The sequence below is a fragment of the Tiliqua scincoides genome, chromosome 4, assembly GCF_035046505.1.
Source record: "Tiliqua scincoides isolate rTilSci1 chromosome 4, rTilSci1.hap2, whole genome shotgun sequence".
Lineage (NCBI taxonomy): Eukaryota > Metazoa > Chordata > Lepidosauria > Squamata > Scincidae > Tiliqua > Tiliqua scincoides.
In genome coordinates this window covers 164,941,409-164,965,994 of record NC_089824.1, presented here as the reverse complement: position 1 = coordinate 164,965,994, position 24,586 = coordinate 164,941,409, and the positions used below count along the sequence as shown (strand labels likewise).

General features: G+C 48.4%; 2 protein-coding genes across 2 annotated transcripts; one reads left to right on the top strand and one right to left on the bottom strand.

Annotated features, from left to right (window-relative positions):
* Window positions 1–166: 166 nt before the first annotated feature.
* On the bottom strand, window positions 167–7,563 carry LOC136649690 (von Willebrand factor C domain-containing protein 2-like). The gene is made up of 3 exons (XM_066626496.1): window positions 6,988–7,563; window positions 1,458–1,587; window positions 167–974 (listed from the first exon to the last, which is right to left on the bottom strand). Exons 1-3 carry the CDS (start codon window positions 7,540–7,542, stop codon window positions 790–792), a joined length of 870 nt encoding a protein of 289 aa, XP_066482593.1. The 5' UTR covers window positions 7,543–7,563; the 3' UTR covers window positions 167–789.
* Window positions 7,564–8,062: 499 nt separating this feature from the next.
* Window positions 8,063–23,557, top strand: CCDC24 (coiled-coil domain containing 24). The gene is made up of 9 exons (XM_066623401.1): window positions 8,063–8,114; window positions 8,577–8,765; window positions 17,690–17,874; window positions 19,028–19,168; window positions 20,216–20,305; window positions 21,542–21,596; window positions 22,187–22,256; window positions 22,431–22,545; window positions 22,808–23,557. Exons 2-9 carry the CDS (start codon window positions 8,583–8,585, stop codon window positions 23,187–23,189), a joined length of 1,221 nt encoding a protein of 406 aa, XP_066479498.1. The 5' UTR covers window positions 8,063–8,114; window positions 8,577–8,582; the 3' UTR covers window positions 23,190–23,557.
* Window positions 23,558–24,586: the final 1,029 nt, after the last annotated feature.

Genomic DNA, 24,586 nt, shown 5'->3' with positions numbered 1-24,586 from the left:
TACTCAGGGACAGGTACTGCTGGAGGAGGCTTATACCATTGAATTAAAAGTGCGACACTTTCAGGCCAAACTTGACATACTACATTTGCCCCTCTTGTTTGTCTGTAAGAGAGTTTGGTTGATCTGGTGTAGGAAGTGTGGCTGCCCAATCTAGAGATGAGAGAGCTATTCTACAAAGAGCCTTTATTGCCATGGTTCAGAATTACACACAGGTGAAAACATTTAAATAGTGGGAGAAATCTTCAGAAGGTGCTGTGATAAAATAGAACTGATAGGTAACCTGTGAGAGGGTGATCTCCTAAATCAAGGGAAACATTAAGGGGTTCTGTTTCAAGTGGTCTGGTTATGAACAGATGAAGGTGCCTTATGCTGCATGAACCTATCTATGCAATAGCTCTTTGGAATTTCAGCTGGGTCTTTCCCACTCCTGTTTGCAGATGGTAGGGATGGGACCTAGGACTTCTTGTAGGCAAAGCATGTTCTTGACCATTAAGCCATAGCCCCTTCTCCTATGATGATGTGTTTGTCTTATGAAGATAGTCTTGTATGTAGTAGCTCTGATAGGGGCTGGGGCTGGAGCTTGCTTGTGTATATGACTGGAAGGGACTGTGTCCCTTCCAAGGGAGCTTTCTTTTGTACATGACTGGAAACAACAGAAGGGGGAGTTATGCAAAGGGGTTGAAGATGGTTTGAAGACCTGCTGGTTGCCTGAAGGAGCTCAAGAGTGGTGCCTGATCGTAGTGCGCCATCCCTGTAGCCGATCACATTTGGCTGGTTGCCTAAAGGAGCTTAAGAGTGGTGCCTGATCGTAGTGCGGCATCCCTGAAGCTGCTCACATTTGGCTACACGGTTTCCTTCCCAGTAGCCAGCATCCTGCCCATCATGACACCGGCAGTGGGTGCAGGGCCCCACCCAGACACTCTCCCCTGCAGGGATGACATGCTGCCGACTTCCATCTACGTAACAATTAGGCCCTGTGGAGAAAAGAGTGTGTGTCAGAATCTGTCTGCAAAAGCCACTTCGTAAATCTTAGACATGGAAATAGCAGGCAGCTCAAGAGTCTTGAAGGACAATTCACTCCACTCCTGTAACACCCCCCCCCCCAAACTGGATCTGCACCTGGGATCCATCAGATGCTGTGCTATTGTCTGTTCTTTCATAGTGCTTGAAGAGCATTTTTTCATTATTTGGGATGCTCCTTTCCTTGGAGCAGGAGCCAGGACCATTGCTGTGCTAATTCCTTGAATGGAAAGGGCCCCCCAGCAGGTCCTGGTTAGTGCTAAGAGACAGGGTGCCCTTCAACCCTCTTCATGGGCTCTCCTAAGCGGACCCTATTTCCCACTGTTTTGTAAGCTGGCTGACCTGGCCTACCATTTCTCCTCTCCCTCCCCATTAGGATAGAGACCCTCAGTAAACCAAGCAGGAGACTTTCTGTCCCTGCCCTGCACATCTCTCACCATCCTTGCAAGTGGGGCAGCAATGACCCTTCTCATAGAGGGGATTGACACAGGGTGGAGGGGCACAGTCTGCCACTAGGCAGCGGGCGATGCCATCTAGGTCACAGGTGCACTGCTCACACTCTGATGGCTGCAGGAGAGAAAAATTGGTTAATTTGGCAAGGCAGATTACATAAGTAGACAAGTCAAACCAAAGGCCTATATTTAGTCCAGCATCAATTTGCCAGGAAAATCAGTTGCCTCTGGGAAGTCCACAAGCCAGAGACAAAGGGATGCCTCTCTTCTGCTGTGGCTCCCTTGCAGCTGGTATTCAGAGGCAGCATGCCTCAGTCTGGAAGTAGCATGTTCCCATTGTGATTCGTACCATTGCTAGACTTGAACTCCATGAACTCATCTAGCCATGAGTTCCATAGATTAATTATGCACTATGTGACAAAGTACTTTCTTTTGTCTGCCCTAAATCTGTCCTCTGGTTCTAGTGCTGTGAGAGGGAGAAAAACATTTCTCTCTCTGCATCATTTTGTAAGCCTCCATCATGTTCTCCCTCCCTTAGTTGCCTCTTTTCAGTCCCATCTCTATACATGCACAACAGTATTGGAGCTCACTATGATGAAGTTGGCAGGGCTCCTGCATAGTTATTCCCCATTCCTTTACATAGCAGCTTCTGTACCATCAGTTGTCAATATGCCGATGCACACAAGGATTGTTTAACATGTTGCAGAAGAGGCAGATTCTGCAGTTTCAGTCACATCAGCCATGTCTTTTGGGGGGGGGGGCTTTGGAAAGAGGACGCCATACGCCTGGGTGAAGGTCTTGGATGCATGGTATATCTGCTTCAAATATTGCGAAAAAGGTGGGTTGGTCACAGTAGGAAAACAAGGCCCATTGTTTCTCAATGTGTGGAGTAAACCTGCAGCAGTTCTGGGACTGCACCATCAGAGGGCACTATGAGCCAAGACTTGATTGATTTTGTTTACAAAGCTCCGTAGAACTGAAGTGACAGTTTGTGTAGCAGGCTGGCTCTGGCCCAGGGAGGTCCTAAAACTTTGTCCACCTAATCCAACATTTTTGTGGGCTGAAAACTGGGCAAATCTATTGGCTGATGCACTTAAGGAGTGTACCGTGTATGTGTGTGAAATAATAGCCCCGCATAGAAACCAAATTACCAGACCTCCTAATATATGCTAAGCAGAGACTAAGGAGAAGTGTAGTTGACTGTGGGGGAGAGCAAAGCAGGAGCAATTATGTTATCCACAGGAGAGCTCAAGTGCTGCCACATTTTTCAAAAAGGCCTTAGCTGAGAAGAACTATCAGGCTTAGCAGGAGGCAAACTGAGAAATTAGCCTTGGGAAATCAACATACCCACCCCAGCAAATATTCTTTCCCAAGGAATGACTGTGGAGACATTATTAAGGTTCCAATCCTATGCAAACTTTCCTGAGCGTGAGTCCTATGAACACAGCAGGACTTACTTCTGAGTAAACATGCATAGGTGAGCACAATATTTTTATATTTATCAGAAATATATTTAATGGTATTTTCCCATTTTTATACGTTTGTTTTAAACCAGGGCTGCCCAAACCCTGGCCCTGGGGCCACTTGCGGCCCTCGAGGCCTCTCAATGAGGCCCTCAGGGAGCCCCCAGTCTCCAATGAGCCTCTGGCCCTCTGAAGATTTGTTGGAGCCCACACTGGCCCGACGCAACTGCTCTCTGCACAAGGGCGACTGTTTGACCTCTTGCGTGAGCTGTGGGATGAAGGCTCCCTCCACTGCTTGTTTTTTCATGTCTGTGATGCAGTAGTGGCAGCAAAGGAAAGGCCAGCCTTGCTTTGTTCAAGGCCTTTTATAGGCCTTGAGCTATTGTAACACCTTCATTCATTCATAAAAGTTCATCTTTAATATATTCATTTATGTAAACTTATGTAAATTTATTCAAATTCAAAATGTAAATTAATTCTTTTTTCTCTGGGCCCTGATGCAGTGGCAGAGAGATGATGTGGCCCTCCTGCCAAAAACTTTGGACACCCTTGTTTTAAACCACTGTAATCCACTCCAAGAATTTGGGATGGAATGAGCTAGAGGTTCCCAAACTGTGGCTCAGGACCCACCAGTGGTTTGCGACCCAGTTTCTAGTGGGCAGTGAAAATGACAAGCTGATAGCTGACAAGGTAAATGTAATAAGCCCTATGGAAACTGAAGCTGAGCAGAACATGCATGCTTATTCGGGAGTAGGCAAATGTGCCTTGACTCACTGCGAGGGGCAGGCTGAGGGGAATGCAAGGCCACCTATCAGATGAATGTGGAGCTCAACAAATGCTTTAGAGCAGGGGTGCTCACACTTTTTTGGCTCGAGAGCTACTTTGAAACCCAGCAAGGCCCGGAGATCTACCAGAGTTTTTTTTACAATGTTTGCGCCATCATAACATATAACATTTATGTGTACAATGTATGTTGGTGTACCTTGAGCCCCACTGAGTATAACAGGACTTACTCCTGAGTAGACATGCCTAGGATTAGGCTGTGAGGCTGCAATCCTAGCCACACTTACCTGGGAGTAAGCCCCATTGAGTACAATGGGCCTTATTCCCGGCTTTTCCTCCCAGAGGCACCTGAAGGGGGGGGTCAGCACTCTGCGATCTACTCATTTTGCCTCGCGATCTACCGGTAGATCGCGATCCACCTATTGAGCACCCCTGCTTTAGAGGGAAGTCCGTCCCCCCCACCATAGTAAAAGGGAGAAAAGCAGAGGCTTGAGTGACTGGTAAAATGAAACCTGTTTTTAGTCTCATAAAGCTAGGTGGGTTCTGATAGTGTGCTATTTTTAAAAGTGGGTCCTGGTGCTGAAAAGTTTGGGAACCAGTGAGGTAGACTGTTCACTGAGCTAGACTGTTGAACAAAGTAAAGTTTTCAAGGTAGAAATATGTGGCAGGAGAAAAAACACTCCAGTGAAGTAATATACTACAACAACAACAAAAATCAACTGTATAGTCTTAGTGGGGTGTGGCAATGGGGGTATTATGGGGATGTTCCTGGACTTCAATATTTACCACTACATCAGTGGCACTGAGCCCTCCAGACAAGATACATGAAGCTGGGACCACAAACCAACTATAGCATCATTGGATCAAGCTCTTCCATAAAAAAATACTGGTATTCTTTTTCAGTCCATTTCCCCTCATGTACCTCAGGAGCAGATGCTGGGGTCAATTAAACTAGAAGAAAAATAGAAAAGTAGCTACCACTGTCATCATCCCATTCCTTCTAGTTCTAATTCCTTCTAGGCAGTAAAGGTTTTTGGATTTTGTTCTTTGCTCTCCTTTGTCCCCTTCCTGCTCAGCCAATGCTGGATCAGGTCTGTCGTCACTACCTTGGGGGGGGGATTCCCAAATTCCACCTGCCTGTTTGAAATTCCCTCTCTAGTCTACACAATAGTTCCCACACATCAAACCTCCAGGTTGGGTACTGATAAAGCCTTGGAAGTCACTAACAGCACAATCCTGTGTGTGTGTGTACTCAGAAGTAAATCCCATTCTGTTCAATGGGGCTTATTCTGAAGAAAGTGTGGATAAGGTTGCAGCCTTAGCAAAGCAGTCCAGTAGTTAGTAATGAAGATATTGGTCTCTTGGACCTTTATTTTTTGTTAAATCTCATTATTTTTGAAAAGAAAAATGATGATTATTCTTGTTAAACTTAAATAAAAGAACAAAGACAATGGTCCCTTGTGCCAGGTGTGAGGCTTTTATCAGTATTGCAAATGTGGCAAAGATCCCAAAGCTGATAAATGTGTCATTTATCATATCATTTAATTGCTTCTCCAGACATTTTCTCACATCTTCCACAAAGGGGATTCCACATTGTCCTTTCAAACTGTTGGCTGATGGGCAGGGGTTCTTGCTATTTCTATTTATTGTAGAGTACACCGTTTTGATTCACATTTACTTCAACATTATGAACAAATAAAGCCTCCATACTGAACTAGAGCATCATCTATCCAGTTCAGTGCTGCTATCTTTGCACTGGCAGCTCTCCAGGGGTTTCCTGCTGGAGTACCTCCCAATCTGACCTGGTGATGCCAAGGATTGGATCTGGGGCCCACCGCATACAAATCAGGTGCTTTGCCACTTGGCCACAGCCACCACCCCTATATGACAATGATGCTCAGATTTACCCAACATTCACATTTGCTGACTCTGTTGGGGTCTGGGTGCTGGTAACTTAAAATAAATACAGTTAGGGTACATGTGATGTAGTTACAGTGATGCATCACGTGTACCCTAACTATTTATTTTAAAATACTTTGCACTTTTTATCAGTCTAAGTTGGTTCTTGTAATGCTAAACATTAAGCAGCTCAGGCTGCAATCCTAGCCACACTTACTTGGGAGTAAGCCCCACTGACTATAAGGGAACTTACTTCTGAGTAGGCATGCATAGGATTGGCCCTCAGTTCCTGATACTGTACTTCTTCCTAAAATGATTTGTTTTTCCAAACCTACTTTAATCCCACTATCCACTTTTGAGCACATCCAAGGTGTTCTAGTTCTGGGAGCTGCTGAGGAACAGCCAGAAGATTATTCACATTCATGCCCCAGAAGCCCAGGACCCAGACCATCTGAATCTTGCCATCTCAGGAGCTGGGGGGGTGGACATGGAGAGTTGGTGATAAGTGAGGGCTGAGCACATTTCTTTGGGCATTCGAGGTTGCACCTATTCATCCCCAAATCCCTGCTTCTCAAAGGAATTTTCAGTGTGTTGCTTAGTCAAGGGATGGTTTGGGGACATTCTGGGTAACAGGGCCAGCACCTAGGAAGTACGCTCCTGCCCACTCTCTGGCTACCTACAAGGATCCATCCTTTCTCCATCTGTGCTCTTATTTTTTTGAAAAAATTCAATTACCCTTTTTCCTAGAGGGATGGAGCAGGTTTTGACTTTCCACCTGCAGACTTTGGGACAGGGCCTAACTCCCTTGGGCTCATGCCCAGAAACTTCCCCACCCTCTGCGCCCAGCTCAGACAGGCCAGAGATTGTTTGAGCTGACTCAGATCCTAAAATACACTGCTTGCAATTTTAACAGCGATAGCCAGCTCCGAAGAAAGATGCTGTAATGGTCAATGCCAAGTGGGGATAATAAAGGGTGGGAGGGGAGTGGGGCACAGAAGTCAGGGGCAGCCTAGTCCTTTCTAGAATTGTCAAGCAGCTTTGATTTAGGGAGGCTTCACACTGCTCTGTTATTCAGGCACTGATCTGGCCTGGGAAAAAGTCAGTCCACAATTCCATTTAAATTTTGCATTTACCAAAAATTGAAGAAAAATTAAAAATGGGGAGGAGAGGATGGCTGGCGCCAGCATTCCTCCTGCTTCCAGGCCTCCCTTTCAGAAAAGAAAGAGTTTTGGTGACTTCAAGGAGTTCCTTTCCTGACCTCGTTCACAGAATCATCCACTTTTCCTGCTGCTTAGGAAGACCTCCAGAGCTGGTGGGTGCCCGCCCGGCATCCTTCCCCCCCCCCCATTCCAGCCCGATCGACGCCTTACCTGGAAGTGCTGCCCCAACTCGTAGACCTGGCCGCGGTGCTCACAGCCGACGCGTTCGCAGCGCGGGCAGCAGTCGCTGGGGTAGTGGCTGACGTGGATGCAGGCAGGTGGCAGGGCGGCGCACTCGGTGCGGGCACAGGCTGGTCCCTCGGCCGTGCACTCGCACTGGGTGCAGTGGTCACTGTTCAGGAAGTACCACTCGCCCACGTAGTACAGGCTGCCGTTGGCGTCGCAGGTGCTCACCGGCCCGGCCAGCCCTGGCATGGGCATCAGAGTCAGCAGCAGCGCCAGGCTCAGCTGTGCCAGGGGAAAGGGCATCGCTAAACCCCGGGACCGCGCCAGGAGGAGCCCCCGCTGGGCATGGGAGTTGGAGGAGGAAGGAAGAAGGGGGGCGAGGGCAGTGGGCATGCAGTCTGCTCCAGCCCAGACGACCAGCTCCTCCGTGCCCCGGAGGGGGTCCCGTCTGGAGGCTGAGAACCACCCTGGCCAGCCCCAGCGAGCCTCGGCCTTTGTGCCACCGCCTCCCGGCCCGGCCGGCCCGGCCCGCCCCTTCATGAAACTCGAGCCCAGCCCAGCCCAGCCCAGCCCGCCCAGCCAGGGGCACAGCGCCCCCTCCCCAGCCAGGCGGGCGGGACCTGAGCCCTGAGAGGAAGGGGCAGCGCGACGCACCTCCTGCTCTGCTCTGCCTGCACGCGCCACCCGCCAGCCCTCCACATCCATCCGCACCTCCTTCAGCAGGCGCACTCCCCAGTTGCCAGCTTCCGGCACTCCCCGCCAGCACAAGCCCCCCCACAACATCTTTCTCCCACTACAGTACTGGAAGCAAGAATTGGCAGGAGAAGCAGTTCAGCAGCAGCAGCTGAGTGGCCAAAAGCGCCAAGGGGGGAGCCCCAAGCGCCTTGCACAGCAACCCATAGCCAGGCACACCAGGGCTTTGCTGTGCTCTCCCCCCCCCCCGAACTTCAGCCTCCTGCCGCGGGTCCTTTAAGAGGCGAGGTCTCTGAAGAACGAGGAGGGGCGTTTCCATGGAGAGAGCGGGTTTATACTCCTAAGAGCCTCCACCGATCTGCAGGGAAGCAGGCTCTGCCTCCTGGCCGCTGCGCGCAGGGCTTTCCAGACAGTGCCAGGTGCGCCGTCCGTCCAGGCAGGGACACTGGTGGGGGCAAGGGGAAATGGGTACCCTATTTGCTGGAGATGAAGATCCATTAGTGTCAGGGTAACCAGATACAGTGGAGGACAGGGTGCCTATACCTTTAAGGGCTGTAGAGAAGAGGGAATTTGGGCAGGTGCAGCTCAACATGGAAGAGTTTTAAAAAGCTGCACCTACCAAGATTCCCCCTTCTATACAGTGGTTAAAGGTATCGGCACTCTGTCCTCTATTATTGCAGCTGGTTGCCTTGATTATTGTCTGTATATATTGGTTTGGTATGTACCAGGCCAGGGACTTTCTGCATACTTATTGCCCCATGGCTGCTGCCCTGGGCCTGAGGGGAGGAGTGTGCTGTATGCCACTGTGCTGTGTGACATCCCTGTGTTATGGATCTGTCATTCCCAGCTTCATCTGCACTGCCTCTCTTTTCCTTTATCAGACCTATATGCTGAAATTGGGCCCTGCCCCAATGTTGTCCTTGTCAGATGCATCTGGGGAGCCCTTGCAGCAGCCGGTGCCATCCCTCTGGAGGATGGTGGAGGAACAAGTCCTGCCCAGTGAGAGACTGGAGGTGAAAACCATCTTGGGTGCTGATGCTGTGGAACGGAGCTTAGAGCTTCATGCTGAGGTTAAGTACAGGACTTTTGGACCTCCAGGCCAGAGTGTGAAATGGAGTTGTGTGTGTCTTTTGGGTTTTCTGTTTGAAATGCTGTGTGGGAGAGTTGTCAACATGCACTAGCCTTAGTGAGAAGCTTAGTACTAGTGGTTAGTGCCAAAGCAGCATCAGAACAAAAGATCAAGTCAAGATCTCATGCAGAGGCAGCAGCAGTTTGTCAAAAGGGGTTGATTGATTGAAGGGTCTCCTGTCTGAGGGCCAAATCCTATCCACCCTTCCAGCCCTGGTATAGCCATGCACTGCACCCTGTGGTGGGAGGGTAGTTATGGAGGCCTCCACCAGGTAAGGGAGCGTTTGTTCCTTTGCCTCAGGGCTGCATTGCAGCTGCACCAGTGCTGGAAAGTTGGATAGGATTGGGCCCTAAGATGTTTAAGGCTGGACACAAGACCCACACAGGCATACAGTGAGATCACACCTTCCATTCAATAAGCACCATCTGTAGCCTAGGGCTGGAGTTTAATTCAACCATTGCCGAAAGCAGGTTGATATGCAATGATGACAATGAGTTTTATGTGTTTCCCAAATTTCTATAATTATTTGACAGTACTCTGTATCTTGGGTGCTTTAAAAAAAAAATTTCAGCAGACTGGGAAAATGCTACAGTGTTCTTGCACTCTATATAGAAGACAGCAGAGCTCTACACTGTCCCTTTTTGTTCTATACTGATATCTAAACATTTATACCACTATAACCTGAGAACCAAAATGCACGTATCTGTCTCTGAAAGAAGACCTGTTGTGCCACTGTGCCTAAATTATGTTCATGACTGATGCTTAAATAAGTTATTACTGTATTGGCAACCTTCAGTCTCGAAAGACTATGGTATCGCGCTCTGAAAGGTGGTTCTGGCACAGCGTCTAGTGTGGCTGAAAAGGCCAATCCGGGAGTGACAATCCCTTCCACACCGGGAGCAAGTGCAGTCTGTCCCTGGTCTGTCTCCCTGGCTATGGGCCTTCCTTCTTTCCCTCTTAGCCTCAGACTGTTGGCAAAGTGTCTCTTCAAACTGGGAAAGGCCATGCTGCACAGCCTGCCTCCAAGCGGGCCGCTCAGAGGCCAGAGTTTCCCACTTGTTGAGGTCCATCCCTAAGGCCTTCAGATCCCTCTTGCAGATGTCCTTGTATTGCAGCTGTGGTCTACCTGTAGGGCGCTTTCCTTGCACGAGTTCTCCATAGAGGAGATCCTTTGGGATCCGGCCATCATCCATTCTCACGACATGACCAAGCCAACGCAGGCGTCTCTGTTTCAGCAGTGAATACATGCTAGGGATTCCAGCACGTTCCAGGACTGTGTTGTTTGGAACTTTGTCCTGCCAGGTGATGCCGAGGATGCGTCGGAGGCAGCGCATGTGGAAAGCGCTCAGTTTCCTCTCCTGTTGTGAGCGAAGAGTCCATGACTCGCTGCAGTACAGAAGTGTACTCAGGACGCAAGCTCTGTAGACCTGGATCTTGGTATGTTCCGTCAGCTTCTTGTTGGACCAGACTCTCTTTGTGAGCCTGGAAAACGTGGTAGCTGCTTTACCGATGCGCTTGTTTAGCTCGGTATCGAGAGAATGAGTGTCGGAGATCGTTGAGCCAAGGTACACAAAGTCATGGACAACCTCCAGTTCATGCGCAGAGATTGTAATGCAGGGAGGTGAGTCCACATCCTGAACCATGACCTGTGTTTTCTTCAGGCTGATTGTCAGTCCAAAATCTTGGCAGGCCTTGCTAAAACGATCCATGAGCTGCTGGAGATCTTTGGCAGAGTGGGTAGTGACAGCTGCATCGTCGGCAAAGAGGAAGTCACGCAGACATTTCAGCTGGACTTTGGATTTTGCTCTCAGTCTGGAGAGGTTGAAGAGCTTTCCGTCTGATCTGGTCCGGAGATAGATGCCTTCTGTTGCAGTTCCAAAGGCATGCTTCAGCAGGACAGCAAAGAAAATCCCAAACAAGGTTGGTGCAAGAACACAGCCCTGCTTCACTCCGCTTCGGATGTCAAAAGGGTCTGATGTGGAGCCATCGAAGACAACAGTGCCCTTCATGTCCTTGTGGAAAGATCTGATGATGCTGAGGAGCCTGGGTGGACATCCAATCTTGGGGAGAATCTTGAAGAGGCCGTCTCTGCTGACCAGGTCGAAAGCCTTTGTGAGATCTATGAAGGCTATAAAGAGTGGCTGTCGTTGTTCCCTGCATTTCTCCTGCAGTTGTCTAAGGGAGAATACCATATCAGTGGTGGACCTGTTGGCTCGGAATCCACACTGCGATTCTGGATAGACGTTCTCTGCAAGTACCTGGAGCCTCTTTAGTACAACTCGGGCAAACAGCTTTCCTACAACGCTAAGGAGAGAGATGCCGCGGTAGTTGTTGCAGTCACCCCTGTCACCTTTGTTCTTGTACAGCGTGATGATGTTTGCATCCCTCATGTCTTGAGGTACTCCACCTTCTCTCCAGCAGAGACAGAGGATTTCATGCAGCTCAGTGACGATGATCTCTTTGCAGCATTTTAGGACTTCAGCAGGGATGCTGTCTTTTCCAGGTGCCTTGCCAAAGGCAAGGGAGTCCAGGGCCACGTGAAGTTCTTCTAGGGTTGGTTCACTGTCAAGCTCTTCCAGCACAGGCAGGCACTCAATGTTGTTCAGTGCTTCTTCGGTGACTACATTTTCTCTGGAATATAGCTCAGAGTAGTGCTGCACCCAGCGTTCCATCTGCTGCGCCCGATCCTGGATGACCTCGCCTGTGGCAGACTTCAGAGGGGCAATTTTCTTCTGTGTTGGACCTAGGGCCTGCTTGATACCATCATACATCCCCTTGATGTTGCCCGTGTCAGCTGCTATCTGTATCTCGGAACAGAGCTGGAGCCAGTAGTCGTTAGCACATCTCCTGGCAGTCTGTTGGACTTTGCTGCGAGCAGTTCGGAGGACCTGCAGGTTGCGCTCACTGGGACAGGCCTTGTATGCTGCTTGAGCTCTCCTCTTTTCCTCAATGTCTGGTGTCAACTCCTCAGAGTGGGCTTCAAACCAGTCTGCCGCCTTGTTGGTCTTCTTGCCGAATATGGACAAGGCGGTGTTGTAAACGGTATTCTTGAAATGTTCCCATCTGTTGGATGCGTTTGCGTCGGCCGGGCCTGGAAGAGATTCCTCAAGCGCTTGTGCAAATTCCTCCACTTTTCTCTGATCCCGGGTCTTGCTGGTATCAATGCGAGGTCTTCCTTCCTTTTTCGTGTGATACAGTCGCTTTGTTTGCAGTTTCACTCTGCTGCACACCAGGGAGTGGTCAGTGTCGCAGGCAGCACCATGATAACTGCGTGTGATCTTGATGCTGGGAAGGCTGGAGCGTCTGGTGAGGATCAGGTCGAGCTGGTGCCAGTGCTTTGATCTTGGATGTCTCCAAGAGACTCTATGTTGGGGCTTTGTGTTGAAGAATGTGTTGCTGACACAGAGACCATGATGACAGCAAAACTCTAGCAGGCGTTGGCCATTTTCGTTCATCCTCCCAGTGCCAAACTGACCTAAGCAAGTGGGCCATGAACTGTTATCAGCACCAACTCTAGCATTGAAATCGCCGAGGATGAACAATGGCTCTTTTACAGGGATTTTCTTGACAGTGGTGGCCAGGTCATCATAGAATTTGTCTTTGGCTTCTGCTGGAGACGACAGAGTCGGTGCATAAGCACTGATGAGAGTGATAGGTCCTGCTGATGACTGGAGCTGCAGGGACAAAATTCTTTCACTTCCCACAGTAGGTGGGATGATGGATTTCAGCAGGGTATTTCTGACCGCAAAGCCAACGCCATGTTCCCTGGTTTCGTTTGGTGGTTTTCCCTGCCAGAAAAATGAGAAATTTCTCTCCTTGACAGATCCGGAATCTGGCAGCCTAGTCTCTTGAAGGGCGACGATGTCCATCTGCAGTCTGCTCAGCTCCATGTCGATGACAGCTGTTTTGCGTGTGTCGTCTATTTCTTGCAGGTCATCAGAGAAGCCAGGTGTCATTGTCCTAACGTTCCAGGTGCCCAGCTTTAGGGCAGTAGTTTTCTGTTTTCTGTTGCATGGTGCAGAGTTGTCGATCCGCTTGTCGGTTTTCACCCTAAACCCCACGCACCCCATGAGGTTAACGGACCGTGGCGAGGCAACACCTTACTGGCTGGGGACTGCCCAGCTTAAGGCGGGCGGTAGCTGCCCAATGAGATGCAATGATCTCTCCCACCGTTGGAAGCAGCCCCTGGCGTCATGCTCTACGCCAATCGAGCAAAGACTTATAACCGGTAAACTGCTGCTTCCTGTGTTGTGCCGACGCCGTATGGCGAAGTTGGAGTGTCCTCTCCAGTGTGCGAAGCCTGGGTAAAGAAGGTATGGAGGATAGGCTGTTACCCATGCAGCAAATCCCCCCTCTCCACGTCGCTGGAATGGTCCAATGGAAAGGCAGAAGCCAATACGGTTGGTTCCAGCGGCGTCGCAGGAGTTGCCAGAATGTGACTGTGTTCAGCCATGAACTGCCTAAGGGACTCCGGCTCCTGATTTTGCCTCGAGGTTGACTCCTGAAGCCTTTTCCAGAACTGTTATTCCAGAATAAGTTATTATTGTTAATAATAATGTTCACATTTGTGTCTCACCATCTCTATTGAGCTCAGGATGGCATGCATGGATGTGGGTTGTCTCACGTTATCCTCACAACAATCCTGAGAGGTAGAGCTTAACTTAAAGATACTGGGTGAGCTCATGGCTGAGTGGGATTTGAACTAGGCTCTTTCCGGCCAAAGTAGCGAAAGTCCAACAGTATGCCACACTGGCTGTCTCATGGCTCATTTTTTGTGTCTGAAAAGTGAATGGTTGGCAACTTTCAGTCTCGAAAGACTATGGTATATAAGCCTACAGCACCCGGTATTCCCAGGCGGTCTCCCATCCAAGTACTAACCAGGCCTGAACCTGCTTAGCTTTCAAGATCAGACAAGATCAGGCATCTGCAGGATAAAGCGCTATTGATTAGTGCAGGGGCGAGCAAACATTCTGGCAGGAGGGCCACATCATCCCTTTGACACTATGTCAGAGGCTGGAAAAAAAGAAATTAATTTACATTTCAAAAATCTACATAAATGAATACATTGGAGATGGAACTTATATGAATGAATGGATTTTACTAAGCTTATTTATAATACACATGAGAACTATAATACAGGCATGCCGAAGCACATGAGAACTATGAACTGCTTGCCACACACCTCCTGCACAGGGAAAACGTACAGACCAAGCCAGAAACACATGAAGATGTTCAGAGGCAATGTGGGGGGGGGGGGCATGAAAATAATGCCCAGAGTAAAGCAGACAGCACATGGAGACTTTAAAAGGCCTTGCTCTAACTCAGCCTGCAGCACGTGTCTGGTGTTTGTGACCAGCAGTTTCAGGCTCCAACAATCTCTGCCGGGCCACAGACTCAATGGAGACTGGAGGCTCCCTGCAGACTGGATTGGGGGTCCCTGAGGGCTGCAAATGGCTCCCAGGCTGGGGTTTGTCCACCCCTGAATTACTTGTATTCCAGTTCTGCCTCTCTAATTCTTCCTTCTGGATGTCCCTTTGATGTTGTAGTTGAAAAAGCACATATTCCACTAAATAGTGACTGGCTGCAGACTCTCATTGTGAGCATCCATGGCAAAATAGACACTACTTTGAAGCAACTTGCAGTAATTTTGGCATTTTGAGCTGGCAGCCCCAGATGCTTTCTGTGTATTTTGTAGGGGATAAAATCTCTGCTGCTAGATAGCAAAACTGAGAGGGAGTGAAACAATGCAGTTGCCTCCTCCCTGGTCTGCAGGGTCACCATTTTTCAATCCCTGGCTCAGCTGGTTCCTAATGCTTGGCCAGAGCCCCTTATCCATGCTATTCCAGGCCCTTTGTTCTCATCCAGCCATTCATGCCCTTTCTTTATTCAGTGTGGCCCTGACTGGGGCTTGAGAAGTACCAGTAAACATCCTGAGACTTTTCACATGGTAATTGCCTTACCTCTCCCTAAAGCCAGGAGAGCAGCATACCCTGGCCAGCTGGCACCCTTTTATTTGCCAGAACCCAGGTTTAGGGCTTTGCTTGGAACCCCCCCCCCTTGCCAAAGTTAAGCACTGACGTTTTTCCATTGTGAACAATAAACTCTTCTGACTCCCCTTAAAGGGCCCCTCACCTTGCTTCTGTTACCACTTCTTCTCAAGCCTTATTTTCTGTCAGCTCTGTTCTTGTCTATGTGTCCCCTCCCCTCCTCCTTTAGGATACCTGGGGAGGGGGACTCCTCAGGGCAGCAGCAGTGACTGTGGTGATCCCCTTGTGGATGTGTGAAGCCAAAAAGGGAATTCTAGAGCTTGTTTGCCCCCCAAATGTCCTACATTGTGTTAATTGCAGCTGGGGTATTTTTGCTGCATGACCTTGCCTTTCCTTGCAGGGGGGAGCAGAACAGTTATGTGGTGGGGGGGCCTGTCCTCAGCTGTGTGCCTTTTATGGAGTGTCAGTGGTGTGGATGGCAACCATGCAGTGACTTCTTGCCAACTGCTGTGGGCCAGCCTGGGGTGAAGTATGAATGTTGAACAAGTAGCTAGAGACTAGTGCTGCTATAGATAAGTCCAGGCAACCCTGCCCATTTTCTGCAAAAAGACTAAAAGCCTGAAAGGTTAATTCTTGACCTTAAATACTCAGGGCGCAGTCTAAGCTGGCCTTCGGCTGGTGCAAGTCCTTTGCAGTGGCCCAGGAGTGTCACAGACCTGCTGCAAGGCACATTTGCACCTCCTTCTAAGCTGAAGAGGTCAGCTCAAGGACATGCATTGACTCCCCTTGCTAGATTCAGACTGGCAAAGGCTGAGGGTGGCCCATACAGAGGGTCGGGGAGGGTGTAATGGGTTGGGGATTGGTGGACCAGTAGGCAGACCAGGCCTAGGACGGGGTGGGACTGGCCTGGGTGATCTAGGCTGTATCCTAACCCCCCTCCTGAGTAGTCCAGGCTGCTTGGATCTGTGCCAGCAATTTCACTGACGCAGATCCAAGTAGTCCCTTGGGATGGCTGCTACGCTACATGGGCTAAGAGAAAATAAATCCCCTTACTCCAAGTTGCATGGCAACCACCTCCTACCCTGCACTGGGTACAGCACAGGCCAGTCGGCTTGCCTGTTCCAGTACAGGATAGGATTGGGTTGCCTCTCTTACATCCCCGTTCTGTATCTTTAGACTAGCAGTCTCCTTTAATTTAGTGCAGGGGTGCCCAAACCCTCGTCCAGGTGCCATTTTTGTCACTTAGGGACCCCCAGTTCAGCCCACGGGAAGCACCCAGTCTCCAATGAGCCTCTGGCCCGCTGGACGCTTGCTGGAGCCCACACTGGCCCGACACAACTTTTCTCAACATAAGGGCCAAATGTTCAATCTTTGCTTTGCAGATGAGCTGTGGGCTGAGTTTTTTTTCTGCTGCTTGCTGTTTCATGTCTGTGAAGCAGCGTTGGCAGTGAAGGTAAGGCCAGCCTTGCTTTACGTAAGGCCTTTTAAAGATCTTGAGCTATCAAGACCTTCATTAATTTATATAAGTTCCATCTATATTTATGTACATGAATTCAAATTTTAAATGTAAATTAATTTTTTTCCCCAGCCCCCAACACAGTGTCTGATTGATGATGTAGCCTTCTTGCCAAAAAGTTTGGACACCCCTGATTTAGTGTGTTCTATCCTTTATATATTGATCTGAACATGAGGGCAAACAGAGTGTATTGTAGACAGACAGAGGCTAGGCAGGCAATCTGGTTTGGTGATGTTGGGCTGAGCTCCACTGATACAACTTCCACTGATTTTAATGGAATGTGCAGGGATTGGGATAGATGCATAATTACAGCCATGGTTCTTGTAGCTCTTCCTACTTTTTCATCAGTGACTTCTGTCCATAAAGTATGTCACACCTTTTAAAATGTCCTCCTTCATTGTCATATATTTTTTTTCCAGTCTAGAACAGACACGTACATCCCAAAGGATACCATGCACATTGAACATCTTTCTACCACATTTCTTTTAATTTATAATACCTATAGAATATCTCTTTATTGAGTGCAAACAGTATCTTCTAAAGAAACACAGAAGGTTCACTGAATATGAATTGAATCTTTCAGTGTTTTGAGTTTAGAGATGTCGCATTATCCAGTTAATGTAGAGTGTTTGGGTGGGTGTGAGAGAGGCCTGGGAGGAGCAGGGAGCAAAGAGGTCCAGAAAATAATCTGGACATTCGGACAGCCAAGAGGGGAGATGGAGTAGAACAAGCAAAGATGTTCAAATGGGAGTCATGCAAAAAATAAGAGAATTGAGGGCAAGCAAGGAAATGAGCCTAATGTGCAATTGTGCAGAGGGGATAGGCTGGAAGAGCAAACATCTGATGGTGACACAACATTTTAACCAGTATCCCCTCCTTCCTTCTCACAAACTGATACAATTTTGATGCATGAAACACATCTGTTCACTACAGCTGTCACATATTGGGACTTATGGGAAATGTAGCTGCCCACCACCATGCTTGGGGTGAACCAGAACCCAGAGCTAGGTTTTGACTCCCAACTTGGCCACTGATTGTCCTTTTCAGGATGGGAGAATGTTTCTGAAATATCTTATTTCTTATTTAATCAATAATATATTTTGCTAAAGTTTGGTTGGCAACCTTCAGTCTCAAAAGACTATGGTATAAGCCTACAGCACCCAGTATTCCCAGGCGGTCTCCCATCCAAGTACTAACCAGGCCTGATCCTGCTTAGCTTCTGAGATCAGACACATGCAAGGTAACAGTCTCTTAGCTAAAGTGTCTCTTGATTTGGGAACCAGGAGGATGCTTTTGCAGTTCATGCCCATGGGTGTATCTGTGCATGGCTATGTCCCTAATCCATTTGAACTGAACTTACAGGTGCAGACATTGCTGGAATTATATCAGGACGTGCAGCTAGGCCACCCTAGACTGAAGCAGAGCTCTCTACAAACAACTGACAGCTTGGCTTTGCTGGCTGCTCCACCTCACCTCAAGGAGCTGGTGAGGGAGGAAATCCGTCTTCTTCTGATTGGCCTCCAGCAAAAAGCATTGCAGGAGGGAAGGTACTTGAGAGGATTAAGAGCTGTATTGGGGGCAGGTAGCAATTGATGGAGCAAGGAGAATCGGAACAACTCAAAGCTTGAGGCGCCTCTGAGGAAAAAATGAGGTCGCTAGGGCTCCATGGTAGATCTGTGTTCAGAATGGGTGAGTTATCTCACCTTTGTTCAGGGCAGTCAAGGTTGGGAAAGCCAGAATGATTTGGTATCCATGATACCTCCATGATCGCAGAGTAATTGTTCCAGAAGCGCTTTAGGGATTCCCAGTTTCATTGCAGCCTGATTGCCACTTCCAGTATCATGTGAAGGTAGTGGCCACTTATGTGGTGAATGTCCAGTGAACTGGGTTTGTACCAGAGAGATATGGGAATGGAGCAGTTCACTTGTCTGTGTGTCTGGCCATTCAAATGCGGCTTCTCTGTTTGTTCAAGACCATGCGTCACTTGTCTATTTTTGATTTGCATGATGCTTCCCTGTCTCACATGATATCCTGAGCATGCAGTCTTTGTTAATACCCTTCCATACAGAGATCTGATAGAGGTGAGCACCACCGTTAGGAATGCTGGTCCAGCTGGCGCTTTTGTTCTGCTGGTGTGTTTAGACCATAGCCTGAGGCCGGGATTATGTCCCCAAAAGGGTCATTCATCCAAGTGAGGTCAGGAATCGGCACCTGTACAAACCCTTGGCACCTGTACAAACTCCCTGCCTTTCTCCTGTAAAAACAACCGAAAGCTCAGTGGGTGCAGGGATCAGAATAGACTGGCCAGTAGGAATGAGTTTTCTCTCTGGACCATTTGGCCTCACAGTGGTACCATATGCCCATGAAAGCTTTCCTCCCCCTTTACTCTTTGCCATTGCCCCATCCCCAACTAGAAGCTCCAAATAGCTGCATTCATGTTAAAAGAATTCCCCTCTTGGTAGCATTCTGCACTCCAAAGCAGTCACAGGCTATGACTTCCCGTGAACTGTCCAAAAGGTGAGAACTGTTTTCCTTGGTACAGCTTGTTTCAACCTTTTACGTTGAGGAGCTCTCTGTGAATTGAATCCCAATTGGCAGGAGTGCTGGGTCATAGAAAAGACTTGCTTTCTCCTGTTCCTGTTGGTCCAGAGGTTGGGGATAAGGCATTACCTTATGTCTTTTTACTGTGTCTCGTTTCAGGGACCAAGACTGTGCAATTGCTAAATACAGCCCCCATGTGATCACCTTTGCTCTGAAGGCAAATGCTGGCAATGGACAGCCTCCATCTTGGAGTAGTGCTCTCATCCGGCGTGATCAAGGAATAGCTCCGTCTGCAAAAAGGTAGGATTTCTACACAGGGTGCATCAGGCTGTGACTCATTCCCACCAAATTCACCTTGGGCACAATGGGTTGGGCTTTGTGGCACCACACGTGGTCCAAAAACCCAGGTCTGAGTGTGTCTATTTCAGTCAGGAAAGCTTGATACCACAGATTATCACATGCTGCACACTTGGAATTCTAGCAGCAATTGGTTCTTGCTGCTTTTATGTGGCAGCTTTGGTGCTCATCACTGCTGTCCAGTTTTTCAACCTCAGACAGACTGGGGGACTTACAAGTAGTGGCTGCACATGGTAGTTTCACTCCCATTGTGACATAAATCTAGAAGTGTGTTTGCATTTATTCATATCAAGTGTTTGTAGTATTAATAATAGTATGTTTATCTTAAATGTACTGGTCAGTCTTGATTTTGGACATCTAATTCTTATGTTTCTTTTTGTGTTCCCCCCCCCAAAGCTTTTCTTTAGTCTAAGAATATATATGCTTATTTTGAGGTGGAGAACATGAACCTAAAACCCATATGGCCCTGCACAGTACTGTGTAGCTTTGCACTACTTATAGGGTTTAGGTGGGATGAGTTTGGTAGCCTTGTGTGTTGTGAATTCTGTGCATGCTTTTCTTATCAGTCCAAAGTATGTCTGCTTACTTACCACATAAGCTTATCTTCTTAGCTCCAAATCTACAGCAAGATGGTGACCATTTGCATTTGGATTCTACTTCAAGAGCTCACCACTCTTTCCCTGCAGTTGTGCATGGAAGTAATTCCAGGGCTAGGCTGAAGTTCTGAGAACCATGGTGATTCAACTGGGGTAGCCCTTACCCTGTAATGTCCATCCAGGAGGCAGGAGTACAAGCAACCAGAAAGGCCAGGGAACATGGAAGGAAAGTTAAGAACCCCAGGCATGCTTCCAGATGCTGCTATGACTGCCTCATTTCCATACTTTTTAAAGTGCAGGAACAACCAGTTGCAGGCACTGGGTCTAACTGGCTACAGGGAACAGCTATTTCTTTTTGAGTTTCTCAGGACTTATCCAGTCTCTGTTTTCCCAGGCCACTGTCCTCCAGAACTATTAATGACTTGGGACCCCTCTGTAATAAACTGAGCATTGCCTGTATTGGTGAGGTAGCCTCACGACTTCGGTAAGTTTATGCTCTGTTTTAATTTCTTTGCTCCCAACTCTTTCTTCTTGGGACAGATGGTGTCGACCACTGCTTCTCAGACTATCTGATGTGGCAAACTAGCAATTTTTTCCACCACAGTGACTAGTACAATTTTCTCTACCACATTATTGTTTCTTTCCTGGAAATTCATCAAAGGATGGCAGCCAATGGCTTATGGCTGCCAGTCTGCCAGTCCACACACCACCTGAGTAGCACTGGCGTAGAGGAAAGGAGACACAAAAGGTTATGGGTGCCTTGTGCAGGTATGGGAGGGAGAGCACCAGGTGGTGGAGATAGAAAGATGGCTGGAGTTGGCAGTGTGTGAAAGAAAACATGTACAGATGAGCTCAGGCGGCTTGTATTCTAACCTCTTCCTAATCTGTTCCTTCTCAGTCTGGCCTACCAACATGGCCACTCCCACAGGTATGAAAACAAGTAAGAGCACTGAGAGATTTGCAAGAACTCTTTTCCAAATTTCTTGAAATGCACATCTTACTCTGTGTAGATGCAAAAAGTGAACCAGATTGAGCTTTGGTAGTGGCAAGGTTTTCAAAATTTCCTTCTCTCCTATGTGCGTAAGCAGAAGGAGGAGAGGCATCTCTCTGTACACCATACTATTCTGACATGTGAGAGCAAGGCCTTGAGGCCTAAGAAGCAGATGCCACCAAGCCCTCTGGGCGGGATAGAAAACAGGAGTACAGCATTTGCAAGTGGGTGCAGTCTCAGCTCCTAGCAGAGCATCAACCAGAGATCACAAAGTGTTGTATAGAGATTCTCCCATGCTGTGCTCCTGGCCTCCTGCAGATTCCAGGCAGTGAGAGTAGATAGAGGAAATTCCCCCTCCACCCCCATGGAGCCAGGATATGCCAGAAACGGTTTGACAGTAAGCAACTTGAGAAACTCATAACTGGAGTGCAGAATGTACTGGAGGGTAGTCAAGGTTAGAGTGTTTCTGCCTTTATATAGAGAGATCTGCAAAATGCTTCAGAAGTGGGCTAGATCACCTTCACTCAAGCACAGTGAAGTACAACTGTCAAGAGCTGGTGGATACCCTCTCAATTTATGTTTGAATTTAAAATCTCTGAGCTGAAAAGGGAAACATAAGAGTTAGGAGGATTCCCCCCATCTTTCTTATGTCTGCAAAGCTGGCAGTTGCCTTCTGCTCCAAGCCGCCCACAGACTTCACTGGCGCTCTCATTTTTATTTTTTTTCTAGGACCCTGCTAGAGGAGGAATGCCATGCTCTGGAACAATACATCTCTCATTTACAGGTAAGGGCTGAATCTTCAGAAGTGAAAGTAGGGCCTCCATGGCATTTCAAAAGGACCAGGTTGGGTAACACTAAAAGAGTGTTTAATTTCTACCCCAGCTCTGTCTGTCCTAACAGCTCAAGAGATTCCTTGCTTGTGCAACTGAGTGAAGGGTGAACAGATAACTGTAGGTAGCAGGATGGCAGAACAGCATCTCAGGTCTGAAAACATCACACTGAGTTGCAGAACAGCTGCAACTGGACCCCCTGCTGTCAGCCTCTGCTCATCAAAACTTGCTTTACAGCATTATGCCAGTGAATTCTGGAAGAAGGAAAATTCTGCTAGAATAACTCATGGTTGCAAACAGTTAGTATACCTATTCTTCAGTTGAATGAGAAACTAGTGTTGCTCACTGAATGGCTAGAAATGCACGTGCCTATCCCTGTTAGCTTTCTGCAGTGACTGGGACAACAAGACGTCTGGGAAGAGAAAATAGAGTACCACATGAGGGGCTAAGTCCCCTTAGATTGGATGTGTTCACCTTTGGGGAAACTGTGTATTTAACTTCTGCAACATTGTTTTCTTTAGAATGTGTTTTCTTTCTTCTACAGTGCCAGCTGGAGGAGGCACATCAGTGTGCTACACAGCTGCCTAAGAAAATATATGAGCCCACTATGGCAGGTATGCTGAGCCAAGGCCTCGCACCATTGCCCAAAGTAGTCAAGAGGGAAGAGGGGTGAGGAACCAATACAGCATCACAATGTGTACAGATAGAACATTTCTGCTATTCCCTGGTGCTGCTAGGAAGGAGTGGTATTTGTAGTAGGACATGGTCTCTTTGCCTTCTCTCCACAGAACTACAAGAAGAGAAGCGTGCCATGGAGCGAGATTTGCAGCTGAGCCAGCATGAGGCATGCCCTAGTCTGTCTCTAACGCTGAAACAGCTTGAGAGTAGCAGCTGCCGGTCCAGGTACATAGGAACACTTGGAGTTAAGATACCACAAGGCTGCATACCCCACAGAGAGGCAGCTGTAGAGCTGGAAGGAACCTGGGCATGGATAGGTTGGTTTATTCTGCCATTCTTGCCAAACTCTGGAGAGCGTTCCATGGAAGAACTACTGGCGACCCATGGAACATGCTGTCCAAGACATATCTGTCATTGATGGTTCACACGCAGAGATATGTGAGTAGCACCTCTTTCTGTGTACTGACTCCTTCCTTTTATCTTGCAGTCATCCAAGAGGCTCAGCAAAAAGTTCAAAGTTTGGGGAGACCAGCCCTTCTACTAATGCTGCTTTTCCACCAAATTCCAGAGATCAGACTTTTCCTCTATCTCATCTGGCACAACCTCAGCAGAATCATTTAGCAAGGGGCCCGTCAGGCTGGCTTTGGCAAAACAGTGAAGAATCCAAATCGGCAAGGAAGGAAAATGACACTCGGCTGCTTAGACCTGTGATTGCATCCCTTCCCAGAGAAGACAGGATTGTGTCAGCCTGCAGGACTGTAATACCAGGGTTGAATCCTGCCTTTCACCCCATGCCTCCCGCAGAACCATGCCCACTGCCCCGCTTCTGCCCCCGTACTAGGCTGCTGCACTGCAAAGGGCCCAGCTAGATGGAGGACACCTTCTCTTCTCCTTTGACACCTTGTTTTATGCTCTCATAATGCAGTGTGTTAAGGGGACCCTATCCTGCCCTTTCCTTTGCCCAAGCAGGCCTTTGCTCATCTTTATGTGAAGGGGAAACTAAAGCAGCAGTAGCATCTCCTGTTCAGCACAGATAGTCCTCCTGCAAGCAAGCAACAACTGAGATTTAGACTTTCCTTCTCATCTACAACCCAGTGCAATGAGCTTCATGTCAGCAGTGGGAGGAGGCTAAGATGGGGGAACTTCCCCCCCCCTTTTCCCCACAGAAAGGACTGCACCATCCTAGGCTCAGGAATATAAATTTCATTAAAATCTATCAGACTTTAAAAATCTACAACTGGGAGAGTCACAGTATGGGAGACATGTCACAATTATTGCTATGAACAAGAGGTGACCAGTGGTGGTTGCTGCACTCCACATGGGAAGAAAGGACAGACATGGAACCATGCATTAAATAGTGCATAGATGAGGAAAGGTTTGGGTGCTGGAGGCTTAGGGCAAAAGTACCATCACTGCATGGAGCCACCTGTCCTCCCTCTACCAGCTCATTTGCCACTGAAGAACTGGCCACTGTGCTCATCCCATGGCTGGAGCAGGTAACATGTGGGTAGGAACCAGATACGCCCTCTGCACCCTTGCCATTGGCACCATAGCTACACTGCAGCAATTGTGCATGATTGGGAGCATTGGGGTGCCCCCTATGTGCACTGTTTGGCACCGCTAAGTGACTTGGCATCATTGCCACAGGGTAGAGGGCACGATGGTGACTGCCAGGGCTTCCTGACCTTACCACACTGGCATTTCTAGGGATAAAGTGCAGGCAGCAACACTGAAATGGAAACAAAAGTTTATGAGAATGGAAGACAGAACCATTAGTAATTCCTACCCACCTGAGCCAGCACGGGCCCTGCCTTGTGTCAGGGAGATGGGTTTATAGTTAAACATGGGACTGGTGCCTCTAGCCAACCCCTCCATATGCCCAGCATGGCTGGCAGTTTCCATTCCCCACTAATACTGGAGGAGTGACCCATAAGGAGCCCAGGCTGTACTTTGGACAGCCTTCAGAGAAGGTTGTGCTTTTGTCTTTTGTGCTTCCTCCAAATGGTGTAGGCAGGACTTGGCACATCATCTGCTTTTAGCACCATGGTTGGCTCTGCCTCTTCGCCTTAGAAGGTGGGGCAGGGCTAGGTCCCAATGGGGGTCTCACCAGTATAGGGACCCCATTCAAGTTAATTTGCTCCTCTCCAGGGAGGGGCACAAAACACTGCTTCAGAACTATCTCCCCCCCCCCCCCGGGTCAGTACAAGAATAATGGGCTTGGGTGAACACCCAGAAGACATTGTAAGCCAGTAGGTACACCTATGTA